General features: G+C 38.8%; 3 protein-coding genes across 8 annotated transcripts in view; 2 read left to right on the top strand and 1 right to left on the bottom strand.

Annotated features, from left to right (window-relative positions):
- Positions 1–501: 501 nt before the first annotated feature.
- dnajb9a (DnaJ heat shock protein family (Hsp40) member B9a) lies at positions 502–4524 on the top strand. Of its 2 annotated transcripts, none has more exons than XM_020078499.2 (3): positions 502–651; positions 2092–2322; positions 2526–4524. In XM_020078499.2, the coding sequence occupies exons 2-3, from the start codon at positions 2106–2108 to the stop codon at positions 2963–2965; spliced, it is 657 nt and encodes a 218-aa protein (XP_019934058.1). In that variant the 5' UTR covers positions 502–651; positions 2092–2105; the 3' UTR covers positions 2966–4524. The 2 variants fall into 2 exon arrangements, with proteins under 2 accessions (XP_019934058.1, XP_069383918.1); XM_069527817.1 differs by having other exon boundaries at positions 524–703.
- Positions 4525–5175: 651 nt separating this feature from the next.
- Positions 5176–15898, top strand: dnm1l (dynamin 1-like). 4 transcript variants are annotated; one of them, XM_069527815.1, is made up of 20 exons: positions 5176–5405; positions 7365–7509; positions 8033–8062; positions 8690–8736; positions 9252–9323; positions 9443–9529; positions 9841–10003; positions 10120–10240; positions 10366–10497; positions 10602–10808; positions 10910–11030; positions 11116–11271; positions 11769–11858; positions 11958–12050; positions 12286–12339; positions 12527–12595; positions 13199–13366; positions 13879–13988; positions 14116–14275; positions 14790–15898. In XM_069527815.1, exons 1-20 carry the CDS (start codon positions 5304–5306, stop codon positions 14844–14846), a joined length of 2184 nt encoding a protein of 727 aa, XP_069383916.1. In that variant the 5' UTR covers positions 5176–5303; the 3' UTR covers positions 14847–15898. The 4 variants fall into 4 exon arrangements, with proteins under 4 accessions (XP_069383916.1, XP_019934656.1, XP_069383917.1 ...); XM_020079097.2 differs by lacking the exon at positions 8033–8062 and having other exon boundaries at positions 5177–5405; XM_069527816.1 differs by lacking the exon at positions 12527–12595 and having other exon boundaries at positions 5177–5405.
- LOC109624136 (troponin T, cardiac muscle isoforms-like) overlaps positions 15533–16047 on the bottom strand; it is a 35286-nt gene continuing 34771 nt past the window's right edge. For both annotated transcript variants that reach the window (XM_069527814.1, XM_020079100.2), the window contains one exon: positions 15533–15720. In XM_069527814.1, coding sequence (XP_069383915.1) covers positions 15675–15720 — 46 coding nt within the window. In that variant the 3' untranslated portion in view covers positions 15533–15674. The remainder of the gene's footprint in view (positions 15721–16047) is intronic.

Genomic DNA, 16047 nt, shown 5'->3' with positions numbered 1-16047 from the left:
GCACTTGGACATGCGACACCTAAAAAACAAACTGTTGTCTTCACTAAAATGTTCTAATCCCAGGATTATTGTGAACCTTTATTCCACAGTGTGTATACTAAGAGAACAAAATGTGAAGCATGTAGAAAACTACATGGTTAGATCATTTAATTTTATTGAACAAAGAAGAGAAACAACAAACAAAACCAGAGTGAAACAAGAATAAGAGTCATCTGTTTCACAGAGCTCAAGGACTTATTACATGTATCATTTTAACCCCTCTTGTTTTTAGAGAACTAAACTAGTTTTGTTGACCTGCTTGAAAAATAAAAATCTGTGTTTGAATGAGAGACAGATCCAATATAAACAATCACAATCCTCAGGGCAGAACTCACAAAGAGAGCAGCTGCAACCTTCATTTCGTTGACATTTAACTAAATAAATCCAATAACCTACGTGTGTGTAGTTAAACAGGCTGAAACACTCGGAGGATGAGAAGTATTACCTGTGTTGACCGGCAGAGGGAAGAAATGCCTCGACATGCCCTGATACAAGAAAAGGATCGAAGAAGAAGAATACATGCAAACGATGCTGCTGCTAACTAGCATCTGTCGATGAGCTACACAAGTTCACATCGTCATGTTTAACTCCGGTTAACATCTCACAGACAGGGTGAGTGCAACACAACACAACACAACCAGCTCTCCTGTCAAACCTGGCGAAGGTAGGTGACACAATGAAGGAGCGCGTCTGAGCTGTAGCTGTTAGCCACCGTCACAGGTGATGTCATGACAGAGCATAACGTTAGCATCTACTTACAGGAGCTCTGGGGACCCGAGTCTATAGATCTCTATAGACTAGTTATATAGACTGTACTCTAGTTATATAGACTGTAATCTAGTTATATAGACTGTAATCTAGTTATATAGACTGTACACTAGTTATATAGACTGTACACTAGTTATATAGACTGTAATCTAGTTATATAGACTGTACTCTAGTTATATAGACTGTACTCTAGTTATATAGACTGTTCACTAGTTATATAGACTGTACTCTAGTTATATAGACTGTAATCTAGTTATATAGACTGTACTCTAGTTATATAGACTGTTCACTAGTTATATAGACTGTACTCTAGTTATATAGACTGTTCACTAGTTATATAGACTGTACACTAGTTATATAGACTGTACACTAGTTATATAGACTGTTCACTAGTTATATAGACTGTACACTAGTTATATAGACTGTTCACTAGTTATATAGACTGTACTCTAGTTATATAGACTGTACACTAGTTATACAGACTGTACTCTAGTTATATAGACTGTACTCTAGTTATATAGACTGTTCACTAGTTATATAGACTGTACTCTAGTTATATAGACTGTTCACTAGTTATATAGACTGTACTCTAGTTATATAGACTGTACTCTAGTTATATAGACTGTTCACTAGTTATATAGACTGTACTCTAGTTATATAGACTGTTCACTAGTTATATAGACTGTACTCTAGTTATATAGACTGTACTCTAGTTACATAGACTGTACTCTAGTTACATAGACTGTACTCTAGTTATATAGACTACTCTAGTTATATAAACCATACACTCGTTATATAGACTGTACTCTAGTTATATAGACTGTACTCTAGTTATACAGGCCATACACTTATTATATAGTTTGTACTCTAGTTATAGACTACACCTAAACTTGTGAAATCTGAAGTACACTTACTAACCAAGATAATTCTAAAACTGTTCAAAACAAAGTAGACCACATCAGACCACACAGGAACACACAAAATAAGTTCATTCCAAAAGCATTGCAATTTCTGCGACAAAAAGGAATCTCTGTTAATTTGATTAATACAAATGTAATTTATTTAAAGTTGGATTTGGTTGGAGGAAGAAAGCAGCAAGATATTTATTTCATAAATAAAATTCTCTTAATCTGTAACTGGGTTTCAAACAGCATTGAAGTTTTAACTTGAAGTTCAAACACCTTCACAAATATGTGGTGCAAAAAATTTTGGAAATGGTCGCTCAATATTGTAACTTAAATTATTCTAACAAATTGAAACTTTTCTCTCGTTCTCATTTTCCAGGTGATACCAGAGCCATGGCAGCTGCACAGTCTGCTATAACATTTGCAGTGTGCATCCTCATGATAACAGAGCTCATACTTGCCAAGAAGGACTACTATGATATACTGGGAGTGCCCAAAGACGCCACTGAGAGACAGATAAAAAAGGCCTTCCACAGGCTTGCAATGAAGTATCACCCCGACAAGAACAAGAGTCCGGATGCGGAAGTGAGATTTAGGGAAATTGCTGAAGGTACAGTTGATTTTTCCGTCATTTAAAGATTCATTGTTTACCCACATCAGTATCAGAATGTCTGCTTTGTTGGCCAAGTATATGTACACGTACAAGAAAATGTATTATAGTTCTGCATTGCTTTCAGTTTACTTACATAGAAATAGACATACAGCTAGAGACGACAACAACAAAAAAACATTTTCTCCCTTTGTCACCTGCAGCTTATGAAACTTTATCAGATGAGACCAGAAGAAGAGAATATAACAAGTTTGGCGACACCTCTGCCTACTTCACTGGACAGACTCAACCCAGACACAGAGAGGGAGCCCACCAGCCTTTCAGCTTCAGCTTTGATGACATTTTCAAAGACTTCGACATATACAGCCAGAACAGACACGCCCGTCACAGAAGACACTTTGATGAACACTCCAGGTCCCACAAGGAGTCCCACAGCAGACACAAGAGACCATCTCAAGGAGGCTTTGGAGCAGGAGGTATCTTTGATGACATGTTTGAAGACATAGAGAGAATGTTTACTTTTGACAGACACGCCAAGCAGACTGAAAACAGGTTTAATGGTGCATCAAAACAACACTGCAGAACAGTGACGCAACGCAGAGGAAACATGGTGACCACGTACACAGACTGCACGTCACCTTGAGATACAAAGACTTAAAATTGCCTTTATGGAATACAATACTGTTGCATTGATTGGGTAACTGAAAGCCACTTAATTCAGATGTGAAATCTGAACCGTGACATTTGAATTGACATTCAGGCACAGAATGACAAGCACTGACTACACAGTTCACCAAGCTTAGGTCTACTTTGAAATGATTGTAGTACTTTTCCAGTTCTTGTTGAAGTAACCTGTACTACAAGCACCTTCTTTTGATAGTTGAACTTCAAAACATTGCTAATTTTACTGTTTTAATACATAAAACAGTCCAGGCGCACAAACCTGTTTTGTTTTCACGTTTTGTTCACCCACCACTGAGTTTTTGTAGAGTTATTGGTTCCTTTTGTGTAGGTTCTGCTATTGTAAGTCTCAGATCACAGCTGAGGGCAGAGACAATAGCTTCTAGCAGAGTTTTGCTTATGGTTGTCAAATGGCGAGCAATGTTAACAACAACCCGGGACCCTGCACACGTTCCTGTGTTTAGTGTTGGATTATAGCAAAGCGTTGTCGATACTTTTCAATGTAACACAGGCTCCAAGTAAAGAGCCACAAATGCTGCAGGCTCTAAAATAATCTGAGAAAATGAGCTTCATGCAAATACTGCATGGTTATTAATTCTTGTGGACTTGAAGTTAATTTGTTCATCTCCATCTGCTAATAAATGGAAATATTATACACATCTAGTAAAAGAAAATCTTTTGATGGGTGCTGGATGAAAAAAACATCACAAAACGTTTGAAAAAACAGAAAATTATTTGCCACTATAAATCCTCTATCAAGGTCCTTCTCTTTCACATTATGAGGGTTTAGTTGTTTGACAGAACTATAGATTGGTCGCATATAATATGGTGCTAAGCTCTGTTGTTTTATAACTATTCATACAACTTGGACATCAAAATGCTAAATGCCAGACTCAATCAACTGAGTGGCCTTGATACTTTATTTTGTGTGCCACCGAGTGTCAAGGGATATCTTTACTAAGGCCACCCTTAGAACAATAAAGTCACAGATGTTTGAGATATTTTATGGATTTAAATTTTTATTTCATGAAACTGAACCACGACTCCTAAAATATAGGTATTGGGCCACTTAAACTGTAAACCATAATATGTACCTGGGGTTCTGTGACTCCTCTTTCTAATAATCATCAGAAAAGTTTAAGACAACCATTCTGTGCAGTGTTGAATACAGCTGTCCATTTTAATTGCAATTGGTATTTTGCAGTGTAAAATATGTCTGTTGCCGTTAAGATCAAGTGTTAAGAGCGCTGCAGTGCAAAGCTGAAGAAATAATTACATACAGTATATGTCCTAAAAAGCATTGATGCTCTTTACATGATACAACACTCAATACATTCACATTTCCTAACACTCGTGTTACCTCATTCCTGGAACATGCTCCTCTGACATTTTGCTGGTCAATATTTATTTCTTATATTCATATCGTTGTTGTAAAATGTCCAATAGCACTTTAAATGTCCTGTTTTATGTTTGTTTTTCAAAGAATGTGTTTCTAGGAATAAAATATAGAGAACAAATTGATATTATTTCCTGTGTCTTTTGTTACCTAAGAATGAGAATGATTTTTTTTGTAATGAATTGATTTCTTTCTTATGGCTTACAATATATCATTCTCTCGTTTGTTGTGTGTCCCGCTGATCATTTGTCGATACAGCTGTTATACAGTATCTTTATCTAACTGCCATATTGCCTGTCCATTTAAAATGTGTTAAATGATAAAGATTTCCTTATTGCATTAATTATTTTATGTTTTTAACTTTACTAAACACATACAAATGCTATAAGGCTAACTTGATTTAATTAAATGTAATCAGCAAAAAGCCTAAAATGTAAATATATGTACGATTTACGTCTGGTGATGAGTTTATTATGTTTCTTTCTTTCGTGTGTGTGTGTGTGTGTGTGTGTGAATCTAAAAGTCTATATAATAAATGAGGTCACTGTAGCGTGCACATTTCATTCACGGAATTAACGTATAAATATTTTGGTATTCACCATAGTTACTGTTTGCGTAAAGGAAAAGAAGAAATATCTTGATTTCCATTGGTTCAACAGCAGTTAGACAGCATCTATAGGAAATGTAGTTCAGACAAGCTCAAACCCTGATCACCGAGCAGTTGAGCCTGACTCTAGCGGACTCAAACTCCCAGAATGCATCACCGAGCAACTGAGTGCGCAGTTGTCTGTAGCTCCAGAGACGCCAGCTTTTAGCCGAGGGACATTGAATGACTTTGTCCGCGAGTGTGTGTGTGTGTGTGTCAGGCTGAAGAGAGCACACTCTGTGGTCAGCAGCGGAGCTAATGGAGGCGCTAATTCCTGTCATCAACAAACTGCAGGATGTGTTCAACACGGTGGGCGCAGACATTATTCAACTGCCGCAGATAGTTGTTGTGGGAACTCAGGTGAGTAACGTCACTCTGCTCAGAGGTTAGCATCCACGTTAGCCTGCGTCACTTACTCACTCAGGCTACTTTCATCTTCACAGCGCTGTTTTCGTGCCTGTCCCACTCAGGCACTGTAGATGTTAACCCGCAGGGTGACTCAACTTACACCTAACATGTTTACGCCCGTCAAATCTTCCTCGTTAACTAGCTACAAAGTTAGCATTAGCTACATGTGAGCACACAGATTGTCACAGGTCTCTGAGAAATGAAATGAAAGTCTGATTTATTTTTTTAAATATAGAACTGGGCAGCTACTGTTTCACTATCAATTCATCTGGTGATCAGTTTATCTGTCAAACCTAAAAATAGTGCGAAGACATTTTGCTGAAATGCATGTGATCTTTTCAAGTGTCTTATTTTTATTTGTTTCATCTGACCAAAAGTTCAGAAAGACTAAACTCAACCAAAACTAAAGATTTAGTTGATAACCAAGCATCACATGTTTGTCTTTTAAGCCCTGAAATCTGAACATATCTGTATTTTTACACAATTTTAGCTTGTAAAATGACTGAAACATTGAATGAATATGTCACAAATAGATTGACAATAATGTTAAATTGATCAAGTGATTAATAATTTTAGCTCTAAGCAAACACATCCCTCTCCTCATTTTATTAAACATGACCAAGCATCTGTCTGCAAAACATCTAAAACATTTTTTAGAGATCTTATCCATTCATGCACACAATCAAATAACTCACACTAAGATGCCAGTATATTAAGTACCTCAAACTAGAGCTGCAACAAATAATCAATACGTTTATTGATTATCGGCTATTTTAATTGAAGCTTCATAATTGAACAACTATATATTTTTTCTGACTCATCAAACATGTTTGTTTGTTTAAGCCTCTCAAAGTTGCTGCTTTTTGTTGTCATTATCATTCAACTTTGGACTGTTGGCTATAATAAAGTTAGTGTTTAAATTAATCAGCACATGCATCAATAATTAAACAAATTGTTAGTTGCAGATTGACATCTAAATATAACTAATAAGCAGCCCTGCTGTAAATCTTACCACAAAGCTTAAAATGTTGAGGTTTTGTTGATACTGTTTTATTAAATGATATTTAATCACTCGTAGTTATATGATAATTACAAACAGCTCACAGTATATACTATATACTATAGTATAGTAGTGTATAGTCACTAATGACTACAAACTTGAATCAAGACCTCTCTTGTTCAGTTTTACCCTGACCACCTTACTACCCTAATTGGTTTAGAGTGGCAGGTTTTGTCCAACATGTTTACTTTTACTGGTCAGCTAATCGGATGTGACTGTCTCAGACCGTTTGGCAGTCATCTGAGGAGCCAGATCTGCAAAGACCTTTAGTTTAGAACTGTAACTGTCTGATATCAGGTGTCAAGTATTAGTAACTGGTCGTTTCTCTCGTGTCTGTGATTTGCCAAATTAAAGCAGTCAAAATATGAGATTTGTAGCCACATAGAAAGTCACAGATTACATTTTGAGCCTTCCTCTCCTACTGAGGAATGTTAGGTGCAGTTCATTAAAGAGGACTCTCCCAGCCAAGTGAGTTAAGCGAGTTATTTAAGTTCACCAGATCTCATTAGAGGTTACTGTTCACGTTGATCAAGAAATGGCCGCCTAGTGGCACCAAGTGATTGTGTGGCTACATACTGTACGGATACTGTAAGTTAAAGCAACCATTACGTTTGTTTTGACAAGAATGTGACATTTAGCACTTCAGCCACCTTCTCAATGTCCTTATGTCCAAAAGTAGTACCACATAACGGAGCTAAATTTAGACTCCAGACTCAGTCAGCTCCTCGAAACCTTTGTGCAGTATCTCACAAAGTGTCATTCTGAGCACTGATTTCTCTCCTCGGTGATTCAGTCTCTTCTTTTATTTTTTCTTATGATGATGTTGTTGTTGTTGTTGTTATCGTCCACAGAGCAGTGGAAAGAGTTCTGTCTTAGAGAGCCTGGTTGGTAGGGACATCCTTCCGCGTGGCACTGGCATCGTCACACGCCGGCCCCTCATCCTACAGCTGGTTCACATTGATCCAGAGGACCGCAGGAAAACCAACGAAGAGAATGGTATCATCACTGTGACCTCTTCTTCTTCTGTCTCTTTGGTGTTGTTTGGTTTTAGGTGTTAGTTGGATGAATAGTCAGTATTTTGATGCATATGTATTATATATGCACTTTGCATAGTGAGGGGATTTCATTTCAGCCCCCATCCGAACATGGGGCATTTAACTGATTAATCAGTAAATCGAATTAACACATGTGGATGTGCCAGTTATGAAATGAATCAAAGTAGCTTTGTAAATTAAGCAGATTCTAAGTTCTGCATTATTTTTTACCTTCACTGATCAAATGCATTAATGTTCTAAAAATTTAAATTGAAGCAATTGTGTTATGAAAGGAATAGCTCTTACAAAGTAAAAACTGATACCTTCCACTTCTGACTGAAAAGAAGCAGGAAGCATTCATTTAAAGTCTTTTTGAGGAGCGGTGATGGTGTCACTGTGTCTCTGCACTGCCACAGAGAGCCATGCAGGACCTGCAGATAGTCAGGCTAACCCTTTTGTCTCCTGTCGTCTCTCTTTAACCACAGAGTCCAAGAAAAATGGACGCCTTTACAGAGGTCTCCTTTTCTTGTTCTATTTCCTATTGTGTTTTATATATTACATAAGAACAACCCTCCCTCCTTCTCTTTCGCCCATTCTTCCCCATCCTGGCTTGTATTTGTGCAGCTCATCCATAGCTGCCAAACCAAGTGGCTCCACTTTATGCAGCTGATGCCCTCACATGCATTTAGACTTCGTTGAAAATACTTTGTGCTGAGTTTTTTTTTCTTTACAAAGAGCACATGTCATTTCCTCAAACACCAGCTTTCTCTACGTTGACTAACAGACTCCACCCTGGGTTGTTTTTTCCCCCCTTGTGTTTGTTGCAATGCTAATTATTGCAGCTGAAGAAATGACTTTGTTTTTGAAATACTGTTACAGTCTCCAGGTGTCTGCTTCCTAAAATGCACATCCTCTGTTGCTTTTGGCTATAATTTGCTTCCATTACTCTTGTGTGAAAACAACAGCTGTTTTCTAAACTCTTCAGCTGTGGATCTTTGACTCAAGAGTTTTCCCGTCTTTTCCTTGTCACCAGAGAAATCCCTCCCTTGAGACATTTAACAGAGATCTAGTAAAAGATAGGAACTGATCTAAAAGCCACATCTGTCAACTTTAACCGAAACATCTGTCCTTGTCCTCTGCAGGCATCGATGGAGAGGAATGGGGCAAATTCCTACACACCAAAAACAAGGTAGGAGAAAAAAATAGGGAATGAAGTATTTTACTGCAAATGTACTGACTAACGCAAAATCTGAATATTTTATAACCTGCATCTGATCACAAAATACCCTAATTCTGTATCCTCTATTGATTTACTGTTGAGAACTACAGTGTTTTGCAGTTATGTCTCCAATAGCAAAAGCTAACCTTACATATAATCTGTAACTCTGTGCAACATCTCACTGTTAAAATATTCACATGACTGTAGGGTAAAGGTCTTCCAAGGTTAATCTGTGTCTCTTGAGCTCCACATAGTTCTTCATGTTTAAACAAAGAAACCATTATGATGTGATGCCTCATGATGATCAACAGGACACCTCAGTAAATGTTTCTTTGTTTGTTTTGTTATTCTTTGTTTGTTTTGTTATTCTTTGTTGTTAGTGTTAATAAAGATAGGTAAAAGTAGTAGTAGTTGAAACTACTGCTTACATTGATGCTGCCGACATGTCAGAGCCCCCGCTTTTCACAGTTTAATTGTCATTTCAGATCTACACTGATTTTGAGGAGATCAGGCACGAAATTGAAGCAGAAACTGAAAGAATTTCTGGGAACAACAAAGTAAGATAACAACATATATTATTTAGTGATTATATCCAAGGAGAAAATGGATTATATCAATTGCCATCTTTAAACTTAGCAATATCAGTCTGTAAACTGATGATTTTTTCTGTCCCCAGGGTATTAGTGATGAACCGATTCACTTGAAAATCTTCTCACCACATGTAGTGAACCTCACATTAGTGGATCTTCCTGGCATTACAAAGGTCAGATATTCATCTCTCCTGCTTCCCAATGTTCAAACCTGTTTAAATTATACATGATGCTGCACATTAACTTCATGCAGTGTATCTTTTCAGTTTTCTCAAAAAGGCTTTTAGAAGCTATTAAGAAGTCTTCCATTACATTTATAATGGTCTTGAATATTTTATTTACCTGTAACAGTACCACTAGTAGGCTATTTGTGTTGTTATTATAACTATTAAAGCATTTTATGACTTCTTGGCCCTGCTAGTTTTGCATTATGAGTTACCCAGTATGACTGGGGTTTGAAGTCAGTGTGTTTTGTTTGCAACAGGTTCCTGTGGGAGACCAGCCCAAAGACATCGAGATGCAGATCAAAGAATTGATTATCAAGTACATTTCAAACCCCAACTCCATCATCCTGGCTGTGACAGCTGCCAACACAGACATGGCGACGTCAGAGGCTCTTAAAGTGGCCCGTGATGTTGACCCTGATGGTATGTGCCTTGTTTTTTCTTTCTCTATTCATTTTATTTTATTTCCTTTAGTCACAGCTTTTGTGCCTCGTCACAGCAGTGTTTTTGAAACCGGGTGTGTCTGTGTGTGTGGTTAGGTAGGAGGACACTAGCTGTGGTGACCAAGCTGGATCTGATGGATGCTGGTACAGATGCTATGGATATATTGATGGGCAGAGTCATTCCTGTCAAACTGGGCATCATTGGTGTAGTCAACAGGTAACATGTCACATTCACCCCCTTATATCAGCCTGAATTCAAGCACCTGTGACTAAAAGGACAAAAATGGTTCTTCACAGCAAGTCTGACACCTTTTTAATGAGTATTTTTGTTGTATGCTTTAGGAGTCAGCTAGATATTAACCAAAGGAAGTCTGTGGCAGATGCAATCCGTGATGAATACGCCTTTCTACAAAAGAAGTACCCCTCCCTCACAAACAGAAACGGAACCAAATATCTGGCCAGAACGTTGAACAGGTAAGGAGTAGATATTTTTGTATTCATTTGACCTTATAATGAAATACCTTTTATGTAAAATCAACAAATATTGATCTCATTAATCTAACAAAATAATGTTACAGGTTACTGATGCACCACATCAGAGACTGTCTTCCTGAGCTGAAGACGAGGATCAATGTGCTGGCAGCCCAGTACCAGTCTTTACTCAACAGCTACGGTGAACCCGTCGATGACGAGAGCTCCATGTTGCTGCAGCTCATCACCAAGTTCGCTGCAGAGTACTGTCACACCATAGAGGGCACAGCCAAGTACATTGAGACAGCTGAACTGTGAGTACTGAACTGCAGATACCTAGAACTACTAGGAATTACTCGCTCCTGACTGATCAAAATTTGCTTGTAAGTTTATAGCATTTCACTCTTTATTTCAGATGTGGTGGAGCCAGAATCTGTTACATATTTCATGAGACGTTTGGTCGCACGTTGGAGTCAGTAGACCCTCTGGGCGGGCTGACCACCATCGACGTACTCACAGCAATCAGAAATGCTACAGTGGGTTTTTGCTTCCTCTCCAGCTCATAATTTCTATTTTAATTAGCACCTTTTTTCAGACTCTTGGTTCATTGTGCTTCTGCAGGGCCCGAGGCCTGCTTTATTTGTGCCTGAGGTCTCATTTGAGCTGCTGGTGAAGCGGCAGGTCAAGCGTCTGGAGGAGCCCAGTCTTCGCTGCGTGGAGCTGGTTCACGAGGAGATGCAGAGGATCATCCAACACTGCAGCAACTACAGCACTCAGGTGAGCTCACATGTACTTTACATTACTACATTACTAATACATTTTAGTTTTCAAACAGCCTGTATCAGTCCATACCCACACACCTGAAAACATATCACGTGACCTTTTACATACCCTGGGCAACTCTGCTATTGGTTGCTTAGTTATAGGAAATCTTCGGAATGAGGAACAGCAATGGTAAAAAGATGAGAGATTTCTTTTCTTGGACCGATGATGAGCTGGAACATGACAACAAAGTTTTGCATTCACCACTTGTCATGACTGAACAAAGACAATCAGGGTCTCCATTTTTACCCATCCACAGTGAAATGCAGCCCCAGAGTTTTCAAACAAAGTTCACAGTTTTAGGCACTTGAAAACTCCAGAGCCGTGTGGACAGCAGGTGTAAACAGAGGCATAAAGCATAGTGGATGTAGCCTAAAGCACAGTTGTATGGTGTAAATACACAAAACTGCAGCCTCTCATTAAAACTCTGGTGTTTGTGTTTTTCTTTGCAGGAGTTGCTGAGGTTTCCAAAGCTCCACGATGCCATAGTAGAAGTGGTCACCGCATTACTTAGGAAGAGACTCCCTGTCACCAATGAAATGGTCAGGACCTGCTCACCATAAACCCCACTGAGCAGATTAAAAGAAGTTCATTCACAACCTATATCTGTTTTTTAATCAATGTTCTAAATGTCTTTTCAGGTTCATAACCTTGTTGCCATCGAGCTGGCCTATATCAACACTAAACACCCCGACTTCGCTGACGCCTGTGGCCTCATGAACAATAACATAGAAGTAAGAATTGAGCTTCTACAGATTGTAATGTGTTTTGTCAAATAGAATCTCAGGTTGATCATGTTAACTGGGAATGATCTTTCTCTGCATTGAGCCTGTTGTACATTTCAGCAGCAGCACAGAACAGTAGTCAGAAGTTAAATAAACAACTAATGGAAATTAAATATTTGCTGTTATTAGCTCTTACAGAATGTAAGAACATTCTTAACGATTTTCTTTCTTGTTTTTTTTATAGGAGCAGAGACGCAACAGGATGAGAGACCTGCCCACTGCTGTCCCCAGAGACAAGGTACAGTCCGTCTCTGTGAGACTTGTGTCACTGTTTTCTTGTCACAGGCTTTTATAGATTTTCTGCACATACGCATCAAGTCCACTCTGAAGAATGAACCAACAGTTTTCATCTCATTATGTTAAGTTTCTTCTACTTGTAGCTCCTGTCAGTTCTCTGTCCACTCTTTTCTGATGTCTTTCTTTAGTCCCTTAAAGGCCCAGGTGGGCAATCACCCTCCCCCACTGAGTTCTTCTCTGAGGGCCAGGTCCCCAAGGTGTGTCTCGCTCACCCACTATCTGCCCACATTTAACCCCTGCCCACCTCCAGGCCCTTACTGCTCTTCTTGATTCAGACATTTCTTATGAGAGTCCTTTTAAATTCAACCAAACCCCTGTTCCAGAACTATTTAGTGTTTAATGTCCTGGCAGTACACTGAGGTCTGAGGGGCAGTTTCTACCTTAATGGATCTAACCTTGGATTTTCTCATTTAACCTCCTTTATCCTGCATGGTGACTCTAACAGAAGGAATGTGATGAACCCAGACACAATTAGCATGAAGTGCTTTATTTAAAAATGAAGAAAATGTTTTCTTCATTTTGTATTTATGTGTGATACAGAAAACATTTTTTAAATAAAATAATTTCATTTTATTATATTATTAAACTTTTTAAAAATAAGATAAAAAGGCTAACGGCATGCTAATGTTCAAACGTTTTTTTGGAAAGTGAACATGCACTTACTCATATTTTTGCACAGTTTTCTAAACTTGTTAATGTAACCTTGTTTCCTGACTTCCTCTTCACATGATATGTTTCCAGTTCTGATTAAATCCCTGAGCAGGAGACATCTTCACTTATACTGTGTCTCCTCCCGGTAGGGCGGCTCTCAGAGTGCTAGTGCCAGCGAGCAGACAGACAGCGGAATGGGAAACTGGAGGGGCATGTTGAAGAAGGGAGAGGAGTTTACAGCTAGTGATAGAGCAGCAGCCCAATATCCACCTCCTGGAATGCCACAGAAAGGCCACGCTGTCAACCTCCTAGATGTGGTGGGTCACACACACTCATAATAGCCGACAGTTTACCAGATTACCTTTTTTGGTATATACTGTTTTATTCATTGAAATAATACAACATATTTATCCTTGTATATTAAAAAAAAAGTTATTTTATAGTATTACAGTATTTTATCCTATTACAAATATAAGAAACATAGTGAAAGGCTTTAGAAAATTTGATTTAAGAAATTCTTGCCGGATAGCAATAACAACAGTGTGTGAAAATCGATTTCATCCTAAAACTGAATATAACATAATTTCCAGTGATTCCCTGAACAAACCAGACCAGGTGCATTGTCTTACTCGAACTGTAAAAGGAAACAAAGGTAACTGACAGCAACATACATGAGATGTTACCTGTTGATTTTTTTTAGCCCTCAGCATTAGTGAGACATGGTACCGACACTTTCAGTCTTGTTTTGACTGTTGTTTATGAATACATTTCCCCGATCACATCCCACTTAATGCACTAACAAGGGGATTGGTTGCCTTTTCATTTTCAGCCTGTTCCCGTGTCCAGGAAGTTGTCGTCTCGAGAGCAGAGGGACTGTGAGGTTATCGAGAGACTTATCAAGTCATATTTTCTCATTGTACGGAAGAACATCCAGGACAGGTACATGTTTAACTGTCCCTGCGTGTTTATTTTTTCGCCCAATTGATGCTGTTTTTGAAATGTACACACGATTCGTCCCTTCTCATGTGTTCCACTGTCTCCTCCTGCTGTCATCGTTTGGCCTCAGTGTACCGAAGGCAGTGATGCACTTCCTGGTGAACCACGTGAAAGACTCCCTGCAGAGTGAACTGGTGGGTCAGTTATACAAGACGACTCTGCTGGTCGACCTGCTGACAGAGTCCGAGGACATGGCACAGAGACGCAACGAGGCGGCCGACATGCTCAAGGTAACACATTTGTCAGTTGTCAGTGTGGAAAGCTACGAGGATATCCAGAATCATTTTCACACACAGAAGCTCTTGTCACTATTGTTGTGACAGAATGTGTCTGTTTTATAGATTTTTAAAACAATTCAAATTAAAGTTACGAGAATTTAACTTTAAGGAAAGGTTCACCATTTTTCAACTGTCCTAAAACAATATTCAGGTTCTCATTTAAAGTGGTTTTGTTTGCGTCATGTCGTGTGAGAACTTGTTTGCTTGAACAGTTGTACATGGAGAGACAAGGAAGTCATTCAAATTTGCTAATTCTCCATAAAAAACACCACAAAACCAGGAGAAGTCTTGTCGAATGGGTGATTGCAAAATCCACATTTTTACTACTTGTTGTTTCTCTTCTTCTAGAGAGTAGAATGGAAGGAGAGTGCTGCCTGAAATAGACGTCCGATGACAGGCTTAGTCCCTCGGCCTACATCACCAATGTTTAATTCTGTTTCCTCCTTTTTTCTGTGGCTGTGTGCAGGCGTTGCAGAAAGCCAGCCAGGTCATAGCAGAGATCCGAGAAACCCACATGTGGTGAGGACGGCCTCTCTTCATAAGCTCCCTCGCTTCATCTCACACAGACCCTCGTCCCTCCCAGACCACCCGCCCCTCCAGAACCCCTAGAATCTCCCATCACTTGAGGCTGCAGAGATGAACGACCTGGAAATGCACTGGTGTGGATATGTGTATATCTAAACATAGTTTTAATGTACAGTAAGGACTTGGAATTTAAAGAACAGCGGCACTTAACACCATCACTTGCTCCTGTCCCAGAGTTTTATATTTTTCTTATGTAATTAAAACCATGACTATAAAGAGAATGTTGTGCATCACCACTATGTGGAGCCTCGCTGAGGAACGACTGCTCTGAACGTAGATTTGAATTAAAGCTAGAAAAGATCATACATGCTGCAGACGATCTTTATCATGTTACTTCTTTCATTAAAATGTGCCCACTGCTATTATCTCCAAAGAAATGCACTTATTTGAAATATTCTCACTGTAAAAACACTTTTTTCTACAGTCTTGTTTCCTGGTAATAACAATATTATTTTTATCCAGCCATGGAGCAGTCCTTCTTTAGAACCATATGAGTCCCTGTGTTTCCATCTATTTCATTTCTTGAGGTTTCAGTGAGGTGTTGCTGAATGGTTCTAGCATTATTGAGTTTTCCTTCTAAACTTATCTCCAACAAAATTTCACAGAAACAAACAATCTGCATCATAGTGGACGTAATGACTTATTTATTGTTTGATTTCATGATTAGTGACACGTAATCCAACACAACAGAACAATGAATACACATCAGACACATGTGTCGACCGCCTTGTGTCCCGGTCCGCCCCGTCCTCGTCCTGGTGCTGCTTTACCTCAGCCGACCGCCCATCTTACCCTTGCCGCGACCTTTGGCACTGAAATGGTACAGCAGACAGTGAGTAGAGAAAAGCAAGTGAAACCAAGTAGCAGATGAACAGGATGTGCTTTGGCTTAAAATTGTGAAGTAGTAGTGAAGAAAGTTCTCCAGTTATGGTCAAATAGAAAATACAAAAATACTTAAAGTGTGCTCAAATAAAGGACTGTAATCTGTGACCAATTTCATGACTGAAACCATAACGAAATGTTAAAAAAAAAAGGTTGATGTAGAAATATGTATTCATTGATTTAAATATTTATTCTCCACAAACAAGAAGAGATTGATAAAGACAAGAAGGAAATCAAAACAGACAAGTCTGTATCTG

This window comes from Paralichthys olivaceus, chromosome 7, assembly GCF_024713975.1.
Source record: "Paralichthys olivaceus isolate ysfri-2021 chromosome 7, ASM2471397v2, whole genome shotgun sequence".
NCBI classification, from domain to species: Eukaryota; Metazoa; Chordata; class Actinopteri; order Pleuronectiformes; family Paralichthyidae; genus Paralichthys; species Paralichthys olivaceus.
Note: the sequence above shows the minus strand (reverse complement) of the source record. Positions and strands in the feature narration are given on the sequence as shown.

Coding starts and splice junctions, on each gene's coding strand:
- dnajb9a (XM_020078499.2), top strand. CDS start 2,106: ATGGCAGCTGCACAGTCTGCTATAACATTTGCAGTGTGCATCCTCATG. Junction 2,323..2,525: donor ATTTAGGGAAATTGCTGAAG/GTACAGTTGATT, acceptor TGTCACCTGCAG/CTTATGAAACTTTATCAGAT.
- dnm1l (XM_069527815.1), top strand. CDS start 5,304: ATGGAGGCGCTAATTCCTGTCATCAACAAACTGCAGGATGTGTTCAAC. Junction 10,498..10,601: donor CTGGCCAGAACGTTGAACAG/GTAAGGAGTAGA, acceptor ATAATGTTACAG/GTTACTGATGCACCACATCA. Junction 10,809..10,909: donor TACATTGAGACAGCTGAACT/GTGAGTACTGAA, acceptor TCTTTATTTCAG/ATGTGGTGGAGCCAGAATCT.